The following is a 24589-nucleotide window of genomic DNA, read 5'->3' as shown; positions in this document are numbered from 1 at the left end:
TCCATCAGTACAGCCTTCCATGAGAGTCAGAATATCTATCTTAACTGCTTTACCAGAAACAAATTTCTCTTCGTACTTGATGCTAGCCATGCAACCCAATGTCAGAACTCCTGCCAGACAAAGAAATGCTGAAAGGGTAGGTTATCCTGTTCAACACAATCAGATTAAGATTAGTGCCTCAGCCAAACAGACAGCAGAATAATATGCACAGTATCTTTGGGGAAAACTTTATCTGTGTTTACATTTGATGAATGTCAGTTAGTTACTTGAGATATATTAACTTTCCAGACCCCAGAGGGTCTGTGTCCTAAATTATTGCTTCTGTGGCCTGAAAGAAAACTCCTTTTTCTAGGGAGATGGTTAGGTGGTGGTTGTTTTTTCCCTTGTCTACTTATTCGAGGTTGATGACACTAAATATGATTTATTACATGGGAATAAATAAAAAAAAAACATGCTTGTGTCTTAAATAATGTATCATGTCAAGGTGTCTCTATGGTCATGTCAAATTATCCCATTTTTAATGAGTCTTTTGGGTTTTACCACTCCTTTCCCCTTCAACAGAATGTCTAGCTGCCTTGTTCTTCCTCCTATTTTTTTTTTAAACTTGACAATTTCATGCAAAATGTTAATTTATTTTTCACAACTTCAGTGTGTTTACTAATTTGTCAAATATATTGTGATCTTTACACTTTACCCACTCACTGCATCTTTGAATAAAGTCATGGAGACTATGCTTGTAAGGGTTTCTTCTACCTGTGCACCAGTGCTGAAACAGCTGACCACGTCTGGTGCTCAAGCAGCTTTTTCCTCCACAGGCCAGATCCAGTCTCTCCTATCATTTAATTTCACACCATTATTCCATTGCACTGGAGACCGCAAAGGGTACTCATTTGAGATGCAGATTCTCTGGACCCTACTCTCAATCTCAAAGATTCTGATTCTACAGACCAGGCTCCAGCATTTCTGCAAACTCCTCAGGTGTGTCTGAGGCAAGTGGTCTTTACATTACTAGTTGAGAAACAGTGCATTCAGAATAATTCTCTTCTATCCAGTAAGGTCTGCCTCTGTCCAAACACGACTTGCATATCCTTGTTGATATGAATTTAATCACTAAATTCTGCATGTCTATCTAATGCTCATCCTTCAAGACATCTTTCTCTTTGAAGCCTCCTTGACCACTCTGGCACAGCGCTCTCCTTGAACTGACAGCACTCACTGCCATTTCGCTTGTATTCAGCTGGAATTGGCTCTGGGTATACATCTACGGAAATGTCTGCTCAGTACCCCCACGCTGGAACCTGCTCTTCCCTCAATGGAATCAAGTACCAAATGTCGCATGGCTATAGACTGCTCCTTCCATCCCTCATTGCCATGGCTCATTTAGAGTAGCCATGACTTCTTTCCTGGAGCCCAGAAAAATAATTAGTGCCTCCTCAGAGATTGAAAAACTGGAATTGTTAGCAGCCATCTTTCCCCTATGTTGAAGAGGCTGGTCTACAGATAAACATGATGAAATCTGTGAAGGAATAAAGCAGAGATAATTACTTGTGATTCCAGGGTTTCCTGAAGCCCAGCTGCATCTCTCACTTCCCAAGATGAGGAGAGTCAACATACTTATAGATTAAGTGCAACATTCTCGGGGGAAAAAAATGCCCCTCATTTTTTGACTGAGACATTTTTAAATTATACTTTTGTCACGCTAAATTGAAAGAGTTCTTAAACTGTTACTAGTATATAAAATTTAACTATTTGCTCTCTAATGTGATTATAAGTTCCTTACGAGCTGTCTCCCCGGCTTTGCCTCCAATCGCCTTCTCATCCAACAGTTTCTACTCCACTTTCTTCTACTGAAACTGCTGTTAATAAGGGTATCGATTACTTCAAAGTTTAAACTCCTATTTCTTTGATTTCCAAGCAACTCTACTTGTGTCTTTGCCTACAAACTGATTCTACGTTCCGTATGTTAGTGGGTAGCACATTCATCTGCCTCACTACACCAAGTGAATAGAATAACCTGGGAGTTGTTCTTGACGTCTCTTGTATGTTCTATCACCTTATGCAAGCTCTGTGGATTTCATTTCCTAAATATTTCTGCCATTTAATAGCTTTATGACTGAGCTTTTTGACCTTAATCACTATGTCCCCCGTTTCCTTATCAATAAAATAGGGATATAAATAGTAACTACATCATAGGACTGGTGTGAAGATTACATAGAATAATATATTTGAAGCACTTGGAATAATGACTGGTACAAAGCACACGTAGGTGTGGTTGTGGATATTTGGATATTATTACCGAATAAATCACTGAGTTTATACTCATATCCATAAAGAGGTCTTTGTCACCTGTGCCCTGAGTCATACTATAACTAACTCCTACGTATTTTCTCATCTCTTTGTGAAGGTAAACCTGTAACCTCTCCTCTTAAAACTCTTCAGTGGTCTTGCATAACATATAAAAGTCAAGCTCCGATATGTGACATATATGGTCCTTCATGATTTTGCCCCTCATATCTGAGCATTCCCTCGGAAAGGCCAAAATGTTTGTAATGCTTTGGGAAAAACCTCACAAAGACCATTTCTTGGATCTCTCCTATTTTTGTAACCCTTTGGTTAACATGTATTTTCCCATGATTTGGCCTGGTTGTCTCTTATTCATCCTTTAAGACGGAGCATTTCCATACAATTTCCTCCCCTCAAGAATTATTTTCAAATTCCCCCGTTAGTTTCCATATTTTCCTTATACATAGGAAAATCACTGAACCTGCCATATTATATCATAATTTCCATTTATGTGTCTGTACTCCTCAATGGATGAGGGAGAAAGACACATAAATGAGAGCTCCTAGGGGAAGGCCCATGTTTTATTCATCTTTTAATCTCCTGCAAAACCCATGGTACTGGGCACAATGTTTGTTAAATGAAGGAAGACATTAGGAACCATTTTGCAGAGTCAGTTCAACATGATGGATAAAAGACCTCAGAAAACGCACATGACCAAATGTGGGGAAATATTATGAGAGCGTGACACAGCATTAACCTTCCACAGTGGTCTCCAGGTATTGTATGGGTTGGGAATCATGCACTGAGCTAAAAGTATATAAAATGTTTCTCTGAAATAGGACAGGAAGAATTTTATCCTAAAATTGATGCTTAAATTCATGGCTTTAAAATATTTACATTTGCATGTTATCTTGGCTCACCAATTTGAAAAAGAGCAAGAATTTTAAAACCAAAAATCAGCTTGACAGTTTCTAAGGTAAAGTATTTTAGGTTACATGATGCAATACATCAATCTAACTATGTGGCAGAAGGAAAACAAAGCATTTCACCCAGAGGGTTTCTCTAGCATGGGATCAGTATTCGAAATGACTATAATACGCATCCACAGTCTATCTGTGTAAGTACTAAAAGCAACTAAAGAAAAACAATAGAAGCACGAGCGCTGGGAAGGACATTTATGGACATTCGGTAAATGCAGATCTGGTCCCAGATCAACAGTTTCCTGTTAGTCATATGTTTACTAGATCATACTTGCACAAAGTCTCTCATTTCTAGTTTATATACTTATCAAAAGAGGTTTAGAAATCTAAACCTCTCATTTTTGACATTATATGGTCATTTTTGTAGATTCTATAATTACTCCTCCAAATGCACACAGATAATTAAATTCAATGACATATTTTCAAATTGTTACGAAAGCATGATCAGGGGCTGAATTTGAACGACTATAATCATTTCCAAACAAATTCCCTCCCCCACCACTGCCATTATGTTTAAAATGAAGAAGCTACAAAGTGACTTAGAGGGATTGAGTTTGAACTATTTTAAAAATGCAGAAATGGCATAATACCCTCAGATGTCAATGTCTGTCTGCTCTGTTTTATTCTGTGATAATAGATATAAAATACAGATAAATAAATTTTATGCTCAATGAAGTCCATTTGTTCATCATTGAAACAGTGAATGCAAAAAACACAAGAACATACTACACATTACCTTTAAAAACACTTGATTCTTCACTTAACAACTGCCTTTAAAATATTTTCTCTAACTCATAGACACAGACAATAGTTTAGTGGTTACCAGAGGGTAAGGGGGGTGGGCGGTGGGGGGTGGGAGATGAGGGTAAGGGGGATCGAATATATGGTGATGGAAGGAGAACTGACTCTGGGTGATGAACACACAATGGGATTTATAGATGATGTAATACAGAATTGTACACCTGAAATCTATGTAATTTTACTAACAATTGTCACCCCAATAAATTTAATAAAATATAGGGAAAAAAATTTTTTTTCTCTAGATAGAATGTTAACTTGTTAGAAACTGAAAACCTGTTCATATTTTTTCTTTCTTTCCATATGTGCTCTTTTATTCATTCATTCATTTATTCAGTCAGTCAGTCAGTTATTACCTACGATATGCTAAGGGTTAGGCTACAAGGATGAGAAAAAATAAAAGGACATTCTCTGCTTTCAGTACACTGCCACTCTAGAGGACGGAGGGAGGCATACAAACATATATAAATGATAAGTGTTCCTCACAGAAGTGTGAACCTTTCTCACTGAGGGACAAGGGGACCAGTAGGACTTGAGGAGGGAAAAGCTGGCTCAAACTCCGAGCACAGCAAGAGCTTGCCTGAGTCAGGAAACCAGCATGAGATGTGAGAAGCACCAATACAGTCCTCCCTGGGTGTCTTGTGTCTGACCTTTGATATTTTGGTCCTATAGTAAACACCGATTCTGCCAATAATAATTTCATCATGATCTCAACAAATGCCATATCATTCATTACTTTAAAAACTATTGCTGAAATGGCAACGAACTTATGCCAGGGAGTAGGGCTTCTGGGAAGGATTTTAAAAAGCGGTGTTTAGTCTTAACAAATGGGAAGTCATCGGCCATACAGACAAATGTGAAAGGTGATTCAAGATAGAGGGGATAGAAAGAGGAAACCAGGGAAACTGCAGGAGACGGATGACATGTTTGAGCCATTTGAAATTGCCCTGTTCCTTAATAACCCCTCCTTTCCTGTTTCCTTCTAGGTTTTCAATTTAAACAAAGTGTTTACAAGGAAGAGAACCATTGCACATCAAGGGAGGAAAGCCAGGGCTGAATTTGTTGATGCAGTTCCAATATTGCCTTAGGAATTGGTCTTTAGAGAATTTTTTTGGGGGTTTTGTGTTGTGTTCAGATTAAAAGAACTTGCAAGTGTCTCTATAAGCAAAAGATGCTCAACAGGCATTTAATGTTCAATTTTGGAAACAGTCTCTTTTTTTTTCTGTGTGCTAAGTGTCTTTCTTAAATTAAAACTAAACCTGATCCAGTTCAGCTTTTAAAAAAAGGTTACTCTGAGAATTACTTCTAAAGTCTAACTTATCCTACCACCTTTTTCTCCTTCATGTGTGGCACAAATCAAACACATATTTTTAACAAACGTATGTAGTACTTACCACGTGTTATAAGAATGTTTACAAATAACCACTTAATTGTTTCTCAATGCAACCCTATGAGGTTAAGTACTTTTGGTATCACCATTTTGTAGATTAGAAAAGCAAGACCAAAAGAAGAGAAATAGTTGACAACAATCAGTCAGCTAGTCCGGGGTAGACCTAGGTTTGAACCAGGCAGTCAAGCTTGAGTCCATGTTCTTAACCACACTAACCTTCTGCCTCTTACGGTTCTCCACTCCTTCCTCCCACTCTAGCACTTTATGGAGTCATAATAATTTGAGTTCAAAGGATGACTTTCCAATCTGAATTTCATGGGAAATTATTTATGATGATTGTTTTCTCCATTCCACCTAAGTCTTTTAGAGACCATCCAGGCAGATCTGTTGGTTATCCATTTCTGGGGTGGTAACCAGCCTGCAGAAACAGTACCTTTCTCTCATAGAACTCACAGAGTATTATTGGGATAAATGGTAATTAAAATGTCCATAACCATGTTTCTCAACTCAAACAGATGCCTTTCTAGTTTCTAGACCCTGGATGGGTTCTCCATACATGACCCTAGTGAAACTATCATAAGAACTGGATTTCTTAATACTGGGTTCACATTCATGATATTAAGAAGCAAAAAATAAAAGCTGTGGCTAGCTCTAGTTTTTGTGTGCATGCATATTAATTTAAGTCATTTCCCTTTCATTATATTACACACATTAGAAATTTGGTAATTAGAAAAGACCTTTAATTATCAACATTCATTATTATCACTATTATTAACATATATTAAGTACCCTCAGTCTGCTAAATGCTATACTCGAGATAAAAGGCATTAACCTTTCAATTCCACTGTGAGCAAGATAGAAGACAATCTTCTTTCAGACAGGGAACAACATTATACTTGCCTAACTTGACAAAGAGCCAACGGATGAGTCAGGGATAAAACCTAGTTGTCTTAACCACTAGACAACTGGATAAACAAAGAATGGCTATAAAAATCTGCCACTTTAAGCACATCTGAATCTATTCTTCCATAAATATTTTTAATGCCTGCCTTAGATTTTAGTGGCGGCACATCTTTCTGCTTCATAGGGATATCTAAACTGTATACACAGTCAAGTCATTTGAGACAAACTTTGCCACATACATTTTGGCATTGTATAGAACAATTACCATTTTTGGTTAAAAAAAATAAGTGTGACTATAAAATGATGAAATGAATTTTTTTTTAGGAGGAAACGCATACACTGGCTTAGAAGGCAGTTTCAAATGAGGATTTTGCCCAAAGCATTTGAGCAATGGCAGCATCAATGGGACAAAGTATAGATTCTAGCACGGTGCTTTCAAGGGTAACATTTGATTTGAGTGTTAGACTTAAAAGAGGTTATACTTTGGATAAAGACTTATTTGAAGCAATATCCTAGCACTGCTACTTATTGGCTACATGATCTGGGGCAAATGAGTTAATTTGTTTGAGCCTTAGCTTTTTCATCTACTAAACAGAGCCAACAGAGCTGAACTTGCAAATTATTTTATGGGATAAAATATTTGAATATATATAATAAAGTGTCCACATCTGATATGAACTTGGAAAGTCCCTCCCTCCATGACACCCTGGGTAGTATTACCTGGCCATTTTTTGGCCCACCTAGCTCACAGATTGATGCTACTAAAACTATAATTAAATTGCTTCATGGTTTAAATAGATTATTATGTGGTCAGAAAATGTACTCCATTTCTTACTTCAATGTTTTATAAGTACCCCCTGTTCTTTAGGCACAATGCTATGTTCTGGGTACATGGATGAAAATTCAATCCACCCACAAGAAGCTCAGACTCTAGTAAGGACGGTATCAATTGTGGCAAGTGATAACACGAGGTAGAAAGAATTATAATAAAGCTATGTCAGTGTCCCATGAGTAGGAAGTGGTTAATTCTGTCTGTAACAGAGAGGGGTTAGACCATTTCATGTGGATATGAGTAGTAAAGAAAGAGACTGTAGAGACCATTGTACTTGGCTTTAAAAGAAAATTAGACATTCACTAGGGAAAAGGGGGGATAATGACACTTGTTATTTGTCTGACAGATAAACAGCTGGGCAAAAACACACAGACAGAAGCATTCTTTGCACATGTGAGAAACTGCATTCTTGGGGCACCTAAAGTGATACAGCTGGAGGTGAAGCAAAGCATACAGGCTGGGGTTAGGTTGTGAAGTCATGCCAACAACCTCAAAACAAACCCTTGCTTACATGGTCAAATGGTTTTCGACAAGGGTACCAAGACCATTTCATGTGGATACGACAGACTATTCAACAAATGGTTCTGGAAAACCTAGATGGTCAGAAAATATAAAGTTTGACCTTTACCTAATACCATATACAAAAATTAAGTGAAAATGAATCAAAGACCTAAACATCATAGCTGAAACTCTAGAATTCTTAGAAGAAAGCACAAACCAAAAGCTTCACAGCATTGGAGACGGCAGTGATTTCTTGGATGACATGAAAGACACAAACAACAAGAAAGTAGGCAAACTAGACTTCACAAAAATGAAAAACTTTTGTGCATCACAGGACACCATCAATAACGAGAAAAGGCAACCTATATATAGAGAGAAAATATTTGCAAATCATCTATCTGATAAGAAACCTATATCCAGAATATATAGTGAAATCCTAAAAGTCCACAGCAACAAACCTAACAACCCACATCAAAAATGGGCAAAAAGTTGAATAGATACTTCTCGAAGGAAGATATATGAATGGCTACTAGGGACATGAAAAGATGCTCAACATCACTAATCATTAGGGAAACGCAAATCAAGACCGCAAGTTGCCACTTCCTACCCATAAGGATAGCTACTATCAAAAAATCAGAAAATAACAACTGTTGGAGAGAAAGCAGAGAGATTGAAACCCTGTGCACTGCTGGTAGGAATGTAAAATGGTACAACCACTGTGGAAAACCATATAGTGAGGCCTCAGAAATTTTAAAATATAATAATTATATGATCCAGCAATTCCACTTCTGGGTATATAACCCCCAAATAGACAGCAGGGTCTAAGAAAGGTATTTGTACATCTATATCCACAGCAGCATGATTCACAATAGCTAAAAATTGAAGGTAATGCAAGTGTCTGTCAACAGATGAATGGGTAAGCAAAATTTGGTATACACATACAATGGAATATCATTCAGTAATAAAAGGAAGGGAGTGATACAACATGGATGGACCTTGAAGATATTATTCTTAGTGAAATAAGCCAGTAATAAAAAGATACTTATACGAGATACCTAGAGGAGTCAAAAATCATAGAGACAGAAAGTAAAATGGTAGTTGCCAGGGGCTGGGAGAAGGGGGGTATGGAGATATTGTTTAATAGGTGTAAAGTATTAGTTTTGCAAGATGAAAAGAGTCCTCTAGATGGATGGTGTGATAGCTGCACAATAATATGACTTTGCTTAGTACCATTTAACTGTATACTTGAAAACGGTTAAGATGGTAAATATTATATTATACCACGATAAAAAAAAAAGAGAAAAGAAAAACATACCAAGAAATTTAAAATTTATCCTGGATGCATGGGAAATGGTGAGACATTTCAAAACAGGAGAGTGACGTGGTCAAATTTTATAAATATATTCAGATATAATATTTATAGGTATATAATCATTTTATTCATGAAACAATAAAGAATTATCATATACTTATAAAACCTTTATTTTATGCCTCTTTTTTATCTTTCGATTTTCATAGAACTGAGTGTCAAATATGCTTATTTAAAAATTAAAATTAAGAAAGCATGGGTCATTGACACAGTAATTGATATTAGAAGTAGAAAAAAATGGACTGATACAATTTCTTTAAGCAAGTCCACCAATTCTGACTTCTGATGCTTAAGAATCTACGACATCCACCCCTGGGTATCTATCCAAAGAAATCCAAAATACTAATTCGAAAAAATGTTTGCACCCCTGTTTATGGCAGCGTTATTCACAATAGCCAAGATATGGAAACAACCAAAATGGCCATCGACAGATGACTGGAAAAAGAAACTGTGGTATATTGATATTATACAATGGAGTATTACTTGGCCATAAAGAAGAATGAAATATTACCAATTGCAACAATATGGATGGACCTAGAGAATATTATGCTAAGTGAAATAAGTCAGACGGAGAAAGACAAATACCATATGGTATGTGGTATTCCACTTCTATGTGGAATCTGAAAAACAGAATAAATGAACAACCAAAACAGAAATAGACTCAGAGATATAGGGGGGAAAAAACAACAACGGAGGGTTGCTAAGTGGGAGGGGGTGGTGATGGGGGAGAAGGGAAAAGGTTTAGGAAGTACAAATTAGTAATCACAATATAGCCACGGGGATATGAAATACAGTTTGGGAAATAGAACTAGTAATGTTGTAAAGATTTTATAGGGTGTCAGATGGGCACGTATCTTATTAGAGAGACCACTTCATGGACGGTGTAGATTTCTGTCCACTGCACTGTACACCTGAAGCTGAATAATATTGAATGTCAAATATATATATATATATATATATATAGTCACAGGATGTGGAGTACAGCATAGGGAATAGAGTCAATGGAATTGTAACAGATATATATAATATCAGAGGGGTAGTAGATTGGGGGAGGGGGATTATCACTTTTTGAGGGGTATAAATGTCTAACTATTACATTGTTTTGTACACCTGAAACAAACAAAGAATCTGTGACATCATTTAAAGGGGTGTGTGTGAAAAAATCCTTTATGATTTTTGCTACAGATGCCACTTACCCATTCTCTGCTTGAAAGGTAGGCAATTTTGTAGTGAAAATACGTTGAAAAGTCAGTTGGTAAACATCAGGGCTATGTTAATCTGAAAATCGACAGTCAGATGCAAGTTAAAAGAGGTTTTCTAAAAGTAGCGATGTTTTTACTGTTTGAAGTCTGTCAAAAGGCTGTGGATTCTCCAGTGCTTCACACCAGCAACTTCAAACCTAACTCACTCCAGATGTCCCTATGATTATCTAATCAGACATCAAAAGCTGTATAGTGACAAGCTCACATGCTGCTTACCAGGACGCTATATGTTTCCACAGCGTAAAACGCACACAGTAGCTACTTTTAAATTGGGTTTCATCTAAATTAGATTTCTAGTTTATAGTAAAGAACTATTAAGAAAGCAATCACCCCTCCTGAGAAAGAGGAAAAGTTTTTTAAATGTTTGTACAGTGTTGTTCTATGACTACATTTTGAAAGGAAAAACCAAAATGAAACTTACACTTCAGAAGAGTGTATGGTGTGAGGAGGGGAAAAAAAATCCCCCATCAAAGGATATTTCTAAGAATCACACCATGCTCAAAGAAAAGGAAAAGTTTTTCTTTTCCTCTCAGTACGGATTGTCCTGCTTCTTCTCCAGGTGTACGCTCATGAATCCTTTCCTTCCTGTCATCAATCCTTAGTAAATGCCCATAACATGGAAGAAAGTTACATATAGAAGATCAGAACACAGAAGACAAGGTCCATATCCTTGAACTTCACATTAAAGTAATATGATCTACTTGAAGGTTAATCTTCAAATCTAAGTAGTGCTCATCCTCTAAAGAGGATGAGTGTGCAAACGTATGTATATTTTTATGTTGCTGCCTTTATGTGTCTGCATATTTGGATATATATATCCAAACAGAGTTCAATATAACTGAACTATATACATATAGTTACTTTGAACAATAAAAATAAATTTGGGTGCTTTGGATATAACTATAACCTCATTCTATGAACACATAAATATGGAGACATTACAATAAAATTTAAAGTTGAATTCAGGCTGCCAGTCAAGTTGGCAGTGTAGGTAAATGATATGCTCACCTACCAGACTACATCAAAATTAGAACTAAACTACAGAACAACCATCATTGAGAACTGCCTGAAATCTAGCTGAACCAAAATCCTGTAACTAAGGACATACAGAAGAAGCCACCGCAAGACTGGTAGGAGGGGCAGAGACACGAAACTGGCAGGTCCCACACCCACATGTGGTGGTTAAAAACCAGAAGGTCCACTATGAGTCGCGAGGGGTCCCAGCCCCACACAAGGATCCCCAGCCAAGGGTTCCACTGGCAGGGAGAAAAGTCGCCATAAATTCTTGTTGTGAAAACCAGCGGAGATTGTGGCTGAGTGAAATGGAGGGCTGCTGGAGTCCCAGGCATTCCTCTTAAACATCCCGCACAAAGACTTACTCACTGACGGACTCCCATGCTCTGAACTTTAGCTCTGGGGCAGCGGCTCAAAATGCGCCAGAGACATACAAAGAGAAACTGAAATATCTGGCTTCAGGACGATAGCTGGAGAGGAAGCTTATCTCAGACAGAAGTGCCAGAAGAAGCCACTGTTCCTTTGTTGAGCCCGCCCCTCACCCAGTCTGCATGCACAAGCAGGCTCCATATCTGAGTGTCCATCAACCTGGCTAACAACATGCATCCTGCCGTGGTGATTCTCTGAGGCCTCACTCCACCTAATTTGTTGGCCCATCCAAGCTGCTTCCAGTGGCTTTTCCATACAAGTAGTCTATCTTGCTCATGTTGTGAAGTTTCCTAAAATCTCTCAAAGGTTCACAAGAAGAAGCTGGCCTCAGCATGTACCTTTTGCTACATAGCTCCAAGCCTAGCATTAGTGGTAGCTGGCCTCAGTTTGGAGCTTAGCGTCTCCCAGGCACCTCCAAGCCCAGCAAAAGTGGCAGCCATCTGGAGATCATTTTGTAGCTCATACCAAGTAGCTTGTGCAGGGCACAAGCAGCGGCTGAACTTGGCCTGCAACAAAGCTCCTCCCAAGAGGTCCCTGAACCAACATACATGGTGGCCAGCTTTAGACCATACAAGAGGATCACCCAATCACCTCCATAAACAACACACCCAAAGGGCAGACTCAGCAGGCATCAGAGCCCCACCAAAGGGAATCTGCACCACAGGGTCAACCCTTGTACAACAGCTCCTACATTGTAGTCACGGCCAGTCCTTACGACCAGTCACCAGTCAACCAATCCCTCCCACTGCCATACTAACAGCAATCGAGGCTTAAATACAATGGGAGGATACACAGAACCCACACAAGGGACACATCTGGAACACCTGGCTCAGGTGACCAGGCAGATGGCGCTGCTGGGCCCCACAGGGCACCTACTACATATGGCCACTCTACCAAGACCTGGAGACATAGCAACCCTACCCACTACATAGAAACAAACACAGGGAGACAGCCACAATGAAGAGACAAACAAACATATCCAAAATGGACGAACAGAACAAAGCTCCAGAAAAAGAACTAAACAAAATGGAGAAAAGCAATCTACCAGATGCAGAGTTCAAAACACTGATTATAAGGATGCTCAATGATCTCAGAGAGAACTTCAACAAAGAGATAGAAAACATAAAAATGGAGACAGAAAACATAAATAAGAACCAGGCAGAAATGAAGAATATAACAACTGAAATGAATACATTAGAGGGAATCAACAGTAGATTAGATGAAGCAGAGGACAAACTCGGCGATATAGAAAATAAGAGCAAAAAGAAAAAAAGCATCCAAAACAAATGAGACTAGTTGAAGGGGCCTCTGGGACATAATCAAGTGTATCAACGTTCACATCAACAGGGTACCAGAAGGAAAAAGAGACAGCAAGGAATTGAAGAAATAATGATGGAAACCTTCCCTAAGCTGGTGAAGGAAACAGACATACAACCCAGGAAGTGCAGAGAGTCCCAAATAAGATGACTCCAAAGCGACCCATGACAAGACACACCATGCTGAAAATGCCAAAGGTTAAGGACAAAGAAAGAATCTTAAAGCAGCAAGAGAAAAGCAGTTAGTTACCTACAAGGGAGCTCCCATAAGACTGCCAGCTGATTTCTCAATGGAAATTTTGCGGGGCCAGAAGGGATTGGCACAAAATATTCAAAGTGATGAAAAGCAAGGACCTACAGCCAGATTACTCTACCTAGCCAAGCTATCATTTAGAATCAAAAGACAGATAAAGAGCTTCCCAGACAAGAAAAAGCTAAAGGAGTTCATCACCACCAAACCGGTATTATAAGGAATCTTGAGGGACTCTTTAAAAAAATAAATAAATAAATAAATAAAAAATATGAATAAAATGGTAAGAACTACATATCTATCAACACATGAAAAGGAAATGAATTAAATGCTGCAAACAAAAAACATAGGGTTGCTGAACAGATAAGGAAACAAGACCTTTACGTATGTTGCCTACAAGAGACTTACCTTCAGGTCGAAAGACACACACAGTCTGAAGGTAAAGGGATAGCAAAGGATATTTCATGAAAATGGAAACAAACAAAAAAACCATGGTAGCAATAAATACCCATACTTGACAAAATAAACTCTGAAACAAAGGTAACAACAAGAGACAAAGAAGGACCCAGCAATTTCACTTTTGGGTATTTATCCGAAGAAACCCAAAACACTAACTCAAAAAGACATATGCATACATATGTTCACTGCGGCATTATTCACAACAGCCAAGATTTGGAAGCAACCTAAATATCCATTAATAGACGAATGGATAAAGAAGAAGTGGTACATATATGTAATGGGCTATTACTCAGCCATAAATAAGAATGAAATCTTGCTATCTGCAACGGCACGGACAGACCTTGAGGGTATTGTGCTGAGCACAAGTAAATCAGACGAGAAAGACAAACACCATATGATTTCAATTATATGAGGAATCTAAAGAACAAAATAAACAAATGGAATAGAAACAAATTCATAGATACAGAGAACATTTTGATGGTTGCCAGTTTGGCTGGGTGAAAACGAGGAAGGGATTAAGAAGTACAAATTGGTAGTTACAAAATAGTCATGGGAATGCAAAGTAAAGCATAAGGAATGTAGTCAGTAATATAGTAATGACTATGTATGGGGTCACATGGGTACTAGGCTAATCAGGGGGATCACTTCATAAGTTATATAAATGTCAAATCACTACGTTGTACACCTGAAACTAATATAATATTGAATGTCAGCTGTAATGATAAAATACATTTTTTAAAAATTTAGTTCCGATATATAAAAAGAAGTTTAATTCACACAACCAAGTTAATAATTCACATCTGGAACCCTGAAGCTGCTACTTTGGATGTTTGAGTCCCTAACAAAAACAGGAGTTCGTATAAGATTTCTGTCTGTTATTTCTTTTTAGTTACACAAAATTTCTGAGGAAATCATCCACAATTTAAATAATTTTCTCAGGGTCACGGAGATATTGATGCAATCAGGATACAGGATCTTGACCTTCAGAATATAGCTACTATAAACATCATCTTTACCAAATTTCAAACAGCACTGTCAAATTACATCTGTCCATACTGCTAACATGATACATTTATGAGTGTTCTGCTAAAAAACTCCTTGTAAACATACCAGGATTTTTACTTTTATTTTCTTCCACATCACTTGACAAATTTTTTTTAAAGAAAATAGAATATGAGGAAAATTTAGAAGGGGAAACCTTTAGATGTGACAGGTATAAGAAAGGTATCTGGTCCACAAACTTCCAGCCTACTCAAGGATTTTAAAAATTCTTTGAACACAGTTATTAGAAAATTACGAAGCTGTGACTGCCAACATTACCGTACTAGCCTTTTGAATCTAGAACTCATAGTTTTGTTGACCAAGTAGAACTCAGATAATTGACTCCACTGCATGTATATTAATTTCTACTCTGTGTTCGTATATCAGGGGCGCTAACAAAATTAAGTCTTACAGTGGTTTATTACTAGAATTATCATGGTTTGTTCTCCTCCTCTATTTTTTATTCTTTCTCAGAATAAATTTCTATGATGGTCATTGATAGAACTGTAAGAAGATGAAATGGATCTCACAATTGAAATTGCTGACCTCAGCCACCAACCAGCATTTTAATTCCAACTGGAGAATTTGTGTTTAAACATTCCTCTCCCTTTGACAACACAGGTAATATTGTCCTAAAGCAAAGAATCCTAAACTAAAGCTACTTAGGGAATAAAACAGTATGCTAAACAGGTTATTTCACAATTTTTACATTCTAATTCATACACACACATATAATACACATACATACAAATATATATGCCTTAACCAAATGAGTTAAAAGTTGTTGAATTAAATTTATTTTACCTATCCCAGAAGTAAAAGTTTTAATCGTCTAGTCATACACTTATGTGTCAGGCACTGTGCTTGGGGGCTTGAATACAAAAAATGAATATATTGGCTCACACCTCTGAGGAGTTCAGTCTTCTAACAGACATGCAAACAGGTGGTTATATTTGAGTGAGGCAAGAACTAATAAAGATACTGCACACGGCAATTCCCTTTAGAGGTTTATGAGGCTGAGCAGAATGCAGACTACAGGCACTAATTTTGCTTGTTAAAAAATGTATTATTTGATCATTTGATAGTCGCTTGCAGATTGCTAGGGTTGCTTAACTGCTTTCGATCTGGTCTTCATAACTATGTTGTAAGTTTCTTGAGGACAGGGACCATGTCTTATGCTTCCCAGATGGCACAAAGCAGAGGTCTCGGACATCGAAAAGATCAATTTATTTTGACATAAAAGCAAAACCCATTCAATTTTCTTTACGTGCAGATCAATTTAAACAGCAAAAGACGACATGTCACGGTTACCTTTTTCATTTCTGAAACTGACCTCTGCATAATGAACTTTGTTTTAGAGTTTCAGTTCTGGACTAGACTTAAGAATGATGCGGGAGCACACGCGTAAGCAGGGGTCACATTTCCAAGGTTCCTTGATTAGTCATGGTACAGATATTCAGACAAGCTGAATTTGATTCACTGACTTCTGCAAGGTTTGGTGAAAATCTCTGTTGCAGAATAAATTGGGCTTCTGGACTTTCCCCATCTAAACTCACATCTTAGAAATATAACTGCTTCAGAAATCAAGCTGCCTAAAATTGCCAAACTAAGTAAACGTTTAGCTCCCTGAAATACTGGATGGTAGCTTTATCTCTTAAAAACAAAGCCATATGAAAACCATCATTGCAATGTGTCTCCAAGCTCTGGTCTTATCAGCACACAGCGTGAACAGCTGGAGTTACAAACACCAGGACTATTATTAAATCACTGTGTCAGGAAGGGGGAGGAAAAAAAAGAAAAACCTTTTGTAGGCATCAGTATCTCTAAATAATGCAATTATACATTACATGCTATTCCCCCCACCCTTTGCTCTTCAGTACCCTTCTCTCGGTGATGGAAGACAATGGATAGAGCCTCCCTTCCAATTTACATCAGTGTCTACAATGACTGTTTTGTTCCAGTGTTTCTACAGCTACTTAATTGCGTATGTAATGGATAGAAATATATGATTTGGTTATTCAGAATTTTTGTGAAGTTTCTAGTTGGATTTTAACAGTCAGCAACCCACAACCAAAGCCCTCTGACAGCTCAGTAGCAATGCGATGATTTTAATCCTAAAAGCCAACCAATTTAAATTTCCCTGTAATAGCTTGATGATTTCTTTTATAGATTTAAAAATGCTTAAACCAGGAGCAACATTGACCATAATTTCAATATATGTGACATACAAAAAGGAAAATTTCTCAAATCAATTATATGCAAGGCACAAAGAGAATGCTTCTATTCACTGGAAATATTTTTTGTCACTCGAAGCTATCTACCACTTTTTGCTGATAAAATACCAAAAACTCCAAAGAACCAACATTGTGTTTTCACTCTCCATCTCCATTGAACAGGACTACTGAAAACACATACGAATATGTCTCCCCATGGCTTACCACAACCAGTCTGTGCCCTTTACCCAATCTTACTATTGCGAAGAACTACGTTGCTACTGACTAAAGTGTTCTTTTTGGCCCCTCAATGCAGCAATTCAAAAACTTCTACTCATTTAACATCCTGAATTTATATACTATGTTATGTGTTGGATAAGAAAGATGATGTAACAAAATAACTAATTATTTATTTTCATTTTTTATAGGGGTTTTATTTTTTAAATTTTTTCCCAATTACTGTTGACGTTCAATATTGTTTACATTAGTTTCAGGTGTACATCATAATGGTTAGACAATTGTATAATTAATGAAGTGATCCCACCCCTACCCAAATGAGTTTAGTACCTACCTGGCATTAATAGTTATTACAATATTGTTGATTATATTCCTTATGCTGTACTTCACATCCCTGTGACTATTTTGTAACTGCCATTTTGTACTTCTTAATTCTCTCACCTTTTTCATCCAGTCCCCTCACCCCCTTCCATCTGCTGACCATCAGTTTGTTCTCTGTATTCTACAAGTCTGTTTCTGTTTTGTTTATTTTGTTCTTTAGATTCCACACGTAAGTGAAATCATATGGTATTTGTCTTTCTCTGCCTGACTTATGTCACTCAGCATAACACCCTGTAGGTCCATCCATGTTTTTACAAATGGTAAGGTTGTACTCTTTTTTATGGCTGCGTAATATTCCATTGTGTATATGTACCACATCTTCTTTATTATTTAATACATATTTGGGGGGGTGGCAATTTCCACATTACTTCTTAATCTCTATCATTTATCATATTCTGAGAATTGGTTGCTTCCCCACATTATTTCATTCAAAACCTCAAAACAAATAGTTCTTGATCTTTTGTTTTCCTTTTAAAACTTGATAACAGTGATAGAGTCTCCTTCATGAAACACACACACACACACACACACACACACACACACACACACACTCCATGCTATGGCATCAAACTTCAGATTTAACAGACCCAGTGAAGCCCATCCACGGACTTCCAATCTAGCAACCTCAAAGGCTTCCATGGTATTTATTTATTTAGAACTAAAACGCATACATTATAGACTTGGACTTTTAAAAGACCAACCAGTATTTTCTTAATTTATTTTGGTGATGCAAGACCAGTAAAGGTTTCAGAACAAACAAAACCATTTACTATCTGAGAACAACCACAGCATTATAAATTTCAGGAATCCACTTTTTAATTTACTCACCCTGCAGGATCTTTTTGCTTTAGGGGTTAAATGTGAAACTATAAACAGTCATTAAAACACAAAACAACCATGGTAGTTAACCGGATATTAAGAAAAAAATATCACATCTGTTTTAGAGTTCTCTTCCATCCGCAAATTCAGGAACATCAATTTCAAGAACCTGGTTTTATGGCATGCCCTTAAGCCAAGAACACCAGGTTACAATCAAGGCAAGGAAGGTAAGAGGCCCCATAAGCTGACTCTCACCACAATATCTTGCCCCTAGGATTGTCTTTCTTTAATTCAAAAGCAGCCAGTAGAATTAGATTTTCTACTGCTTTGAAAGAAAGAGAGTCATTACTATTTGCACATTAATAACTATGTTATTCTGATTAACTGGATAGGTTTATGAAAAGGGGAAGAAAGGAAACACATTTTCATGCTGTTTATCTGGTGATACTCTAAGTAACAATGAGATGGTGGCTTTCATTATACACAGAATTTGAGGCTTGCAGAGAATCTGATTTTTCTAGTTTAAATCCTTGTTTAAAACTCTAACTTGTCTGAGGGTATACATCTTAAATAACCAATTTGTAATAACTTAGCCAGCCAGAAAACAACTGCAACTTTTCAAAAACACGTATCTCTGGGCTTCAAAGAAAACTCTTCCCTCTGTAGTAAGTCTAATGAAGTGCAACTAAAAATAACAGTCATCAACTGTGGTTTTAAAGGCAATATTTCAACATAATCAAATGTGTCAAATATTCATCCTTACAGCTTCTTACGCTGTGAGTTATAAGTAAGTTTCATTTCTTGGGAATGATTGAACATAACCCACTTGGGGCTCTGCCATCTGTGAATTACTTACATGTGAACACTCTGTTTAAGAGATGGAAATTTTGATTGTTGTTTTTTTTCCTTGGATATTGAAATGAAATGCAATTGAAGAGAGCTTTTTAAGCGATTATTTTTCATATTAGTTGCTACATGGCTACATTATCACACACACACCCATATTCATCATCACTTATTAAATCATGGGAATCAAGCGTGGTACAGATGAAGTGGTGGAGGAAGCATCAAGCATCAATGGTGGAAAAGAATCTGCCGTCTCCAGTTCTGCACTCCCTGGGCTCAGGCCCTTTCCACAAAGAAACTGCACTGCAGCGTGCTCTGATGTAAGAATTGTGGTTAGGTTCTGAAAGCTTCCTTGAAAGGCTGCTCCTCTTATCACGGAGCAAAAAGTAAAAGTGACTATAGGGCTATACGTAGGGTGCCACATAATTTATCATCCACACATGGACATCTCTGAGAGTTAGTGGAGACACTATTAATAATTATGGCCACACAACAGGCCTGGACTAGGACGGCCCCAGGCAAACCTAATCATACTGCTGCCCCAGAGATGATGTGCGACTCAGAGAACTTCTCCCTAGGGTCTCAAACCATTTCATTAATGCTATATCCAGTTTTAGTTCTGTCTAGAGCTGCTCTGTCCAATAGAAACAGAACGTGATCCCCAGATGTAATTTGAAATTTTCTAGTAGAAACAGTTTGAAAAAAACATAAAAAGAAGCAGGTGAAAATAATTTTAATAATGTATTTTAGTCAACCCCATTTGCCAAACATAGTATCATTTCAACATATAGTGAATATGAAAATTACTAATGAGCTATTTCACCTTACTTTTTTTTTGTATTTTAATCTTTGAATTCTAGTGTGCACAGTATACTTAGAATACATTCTTAGTGCTCAATAGCCACATGCAGCCAATGGCTGTGATATTGGGCACTGCAGTTCTAAATAGTCCCTAAGTTTAGATATGCAGGGATAAATGAATAGAACTGTAACACACACACATAGACAGACACACACACACACACACACACACACACACACACACACACACACACACACACACACACCATACCACATACTGGTTCTGTTTATACTAATTACAGTTGAACACATACCACATACATACGATTTTTATCAAAGTAATTTTCCATTAAATATGTTTCCCTAAAGGATGTTGAGTCAGAAGTATTACATCTAAAATATTTGCAGGATATTTACTTCCTTGTTTACAGAAAAAAGCCAAAATATTGCCACGAACCTATTAGCGATTACCCAATGATTTGATATAGTGGCTCCTACCTCATATATATTGGCACTGGTTCTTGATAAGAATATTGTATACCAAACTGGTAAAATCCATTTCACTCATTCAGCAACCTTATGTGCCTATAAAACACTGCCTTTTTCTTAAGGCGCTGTAGACAGATATAATGGGGAAGAACCCTCTTTTAGGAAACTTTTGAATGGTTACATTATTGAAGATGACCAATTTTAATGATACAGTCATTAACCAAAAACTAACTCTCAGGCCCTTTCAAAGGACGAACCGCAATTACAACTCTGCAGAGCAACTCAGAATTTAGCAGAAAGATCCCACAGTTCCATATGGGAGGACAGTATCTCCTTAGGAAACCATTCTCCATTTCACCTATCCATTATAAGTACAGCAGTGATAAGCATAGCTGTTTATAAGCATTTTTGGTATGTAATCTTATTTTTATTTAATTCGATGCTGAGTTCTAGAAACCCACTCCTGGCATCACCAGCCATGATATCGGTATCTTGAGACTGGATCACCATTCACCATGTTATGACTTCACTAAGCACCTCATTGACACACTGCAAACACATAAATCTGTATCAAATATAGAAATTACATCCTCAGGCATTATGAAGCAAGAGGATGAAGGGATGCAACAATACAGAGCACAGACTTTGGAGACGAACCATCTGGATTAAATTCTTGGCTTTGCCACTTACTAGTTGTGACCTTAGACAAATTACTGAAACTTCCTCTGCCTCAATTTCATTATCAGTAAAATAGAGACAAAAATGTGTTCTTCCTTTCATGTGGAAGTTTAGTAAAGCACTTAAAACAGTGCTAGACACATCATCAGTGCTATATTCATAAAAGCTATCATGATAACTATATACTAGTAATAGCTCATACTAGCTATTATAACTATATCATATATATACAGATATATACATATATATGTATATATCTGTATGTGTATATATGTATATGTATATATATATGTATATATGTGTATACATATATATATATATATATATGTATACACATATATACATATATATACATATACATATATATATCCTATTGAAAGATCTCTAATTATCAACTTACTTAAGACTGCAAAGTCCCAGTTAGGCTATGGGTAAGGCACTTTGATCTTTCATTAGAAATGCGAACGGCAGGATACATACTGGAATAACAGGTTTCAGACTCTGCCCACTGGGGTGTGAAGCGCTTGGCTGGGCATCAGCAGGTGGGCCTGGTGCTGGGTCACTGCTTCTCCTCACCAGTAGTGGAGTGCCTGTCGGACAAAACAAGAGGTGAGAGGTCAAGAGAACCCTGGGGGGAAGAGAGTGCATGGTACAATGCAATTTAATTAAAAAGCTTTACAATGTGCTTTTATGTAAAAACATTCTATTTCTCAAGGATGCTTGTAAATTAATCCATTTAATGACCTTTTGTCATTTATTTATAGTATGACACACGGACACCAAATCTTTCAACTCTCATCTTTTTCCACTTGCATTTCAAAACAAGTCATTTTACTTAACCAAAAACTGTTAGGTAATGCCAACGTTGACAGTGTGCAATCTAAAATTGATCTAGAGAATATATTTGAGTATTAAAAAGAATGATTATCCGGCAGACAAGTGAAGAGGTTCACCCAGTCTGTGCAATTTGCTATTCAGTAGAACTAGAAGTGTAGTTATTACTGCTATTTGGCTCTTTCCAAAACTTTGAATAATGATATATACTGAAATAAATTATTTGCTGGGGTTATAGCTTTAATGTACACAAAGAGATTGGTTCCATTCTTTTTCTTTACTCCTAAAGTAGATAAAACTGATAAAGAAAATAAGTTAGTTCTACTAAAAATATATCCTGATTTATTTTTAATTTAATGAAAGCTTCCACTATTAAATATTTGAGTCAGTTATTAAATTCTGAAAAAAAGATCATACTATTAGAAAGTTCAAATGAAATTCAACCTTAGCAGAGCTAGCAGCCTAACTACTGTTCCTGCAATTAGGCCTAAAATAATTTGTTTCATACAAAATTGGCCACTCTAGAGAAAACTCTCAAAAAATCTGTTTGTGGCTTAAAAATTGGTCTCATATAAAAATTAACTTTTTATTTGTGTGCTTTTTGGGGGGAAAAATAGAAAATAATAGAAATGCAATTCCCCATTAATCAATATTCTGAAACTAATTCCCCAACTCTTTCAAGCTATTGCAGTTTAAAAGACTATTTTCCATAACTCGTTTTATACAGTGCAATTATAAAAAGTAAATCCATTTGAAGGTATTTACAAATCTGATTTTTCTATGTGTTCCAACATTCTTATTCTCTGTATAAAACAGAATTGCTAATACTTTCATCCTTGTTCAGATAGAAGATTTTTTAAAAAATAATAATTTATTTTATGAGAAGAAATTAACATGCTACTTAGGATGAAACACTATGCCAAAAGGTATTATAAATTCCAAGTTCACATTCGATTATTTATTTTTTATTAATAGATATTTCACTACGTTGTTCCCCTCTTTCATTTCCATCTAACAAAATTTCTAAAGCAAGGGACACAGCCATTGTATTGTTGGCAACTGTTTCCAAATGAAACATTTAAAAACAAGAGGAGTAGAAGCAATACAGAGGACCATAAGTTTTTAAGACAATAGAGTCCATGCCCTACACAACTGATTTTTCCCTCCTTCCAGTGATCTAACACTGTTTCTCAGGTGAAGCTCCTGAATTACCATGTATATGAAGCAAATGAGTGAGTCGAAATGTGATATCCTCAGAAACAATCTACCGTCTTTAAAATTAAAAATAAAATGGGGCAAACTCCATAAAACTCTGGTTTGTTTCCAAGCATTGAACACTGACAGGTACACTGCACATCAAAAATCTCAAACTGGAGAAAACAAATAAATAAAACAAACCAACAAAAAAGCAAGTAAAGCCAGCATGGTACACCAAGGTAAAAAAATAAATTGATTTAGAGGCACAGAAACATAAATTTGAGTGAATGACAATTGTAGTTACATTGTTTTTCAGATGAGTCATATACATATATACGAATATATACAGAATATGTATATGTGCGCATGTGCATGCATGTGTAAGACCCCATTATTTTTCTTGGGTAATCAACATATTTTTCTTAAGTTATCCATGCTAGATAGTTTTCCTTTAACTTTAAGGAGGACATGACTATTAGTCGTCATTTACTGTCAATTTCTGCTGTTTTAAAAACAAAGTGTTCAATTATTTAAGACATAGCTTTATAACAACATGTATTTGGGCCTCTGTATTCAAATCAATCTGCCATAGTATTATAGTGCATCTCCCCGAAGAAGACAGTTCAGTTTTGTACCAGTGTACCAACTATTTGAAACATTAACAAAAGACAATCTTCAAGATGGCCCAATCTTTCTTAAACACTCTCAACTCTTCCGGAATAAGTTTTGTTCTTCTCTCCTTTGTCTGTATTCCACACTCCAGTGTCTCCTGTTGAGTCGCCTTCTAAGACAGTCTTCCTTTGGCTGTCTTAATGTGTTAATAACACATACAAGTCATTTCATATTGGAATTAATAATGAGCATCTTTAAATATGAACTGCTATCTCAGAGAGTTTTAAACAACCCTTCCTTTGGCAATTTGAAATGTATTTAACAGAATTGTACAACTGAAACCTATGTAACTTTACTAACCATTGTCAACCCAACAAACTTTAATTAGAAAAAAATAATTTTTAAATTGCGAAAACCCCATTTGAAGGTGACTGTCAGGAACAGACTGAGTTCCTGATTTAAAGACAATCTTAAAGACAAAGAAAGATACGCGTATGTCTTAGTACATAACAGAAGGCAAGTAATTAGCAGTACTGAAGGTGATTTGGGCAAATCCTTGGCTGTGTATAATAGAGAAAAGGCACACCTCACATGGAAGCTTCACTCAAATGAGAGGGCAATAACTAACTGGTTTTATAGAACCTCCCTGAGGGCC

General features: G+C 36.7%; 1 protein-coding gene across 3 annotated transcripts in view; it reads right to left on the bottom strand.

Annotated features, from left to right (window-relative positions):
• Positions 1-24589, bottom strand: part of PARD3B (par-3 family cell polarity regulator beta) — a 950721-nt gene that overhangs the window by 490541 nt on the left and 435591 nt on the right. For 2 of the 3 annotated variants that reach the window (XM_088794694.1, XM_019726886.3), the window contains exon 4: positions 21772-21881. In XM_088794694.1, the coding sequence (XP_088650820.1) occupies positions 21772-21881 (110 nt within the window). Of the gene's footprint in view, positions 1-21691; positions 21882-24589 lie in introns of those variants that run through there. The other variant, XM_074340795.2, reaches the window with a different exon arrangement.

Source organism: Rhinolophus sinicus, chromosome 17 (assembly GCF_057876585.1).
Source record: "Rhinolophus sinicus isolate RSI-liver-muscle chromosome 17, RSI-T2T, whole genome shotgun sequence".
Classification (NCBI taxonomy): domain Eukaryota; kingdom Metazoa; phylum Chordata; class Mammalia; order Chiroptera; family Rhinolophidae; genus Rhinolophus; species Rhinolophus sinicus.
This window is presented reverse-complemented; position numbering and strand designations above follow the sequence as displayed.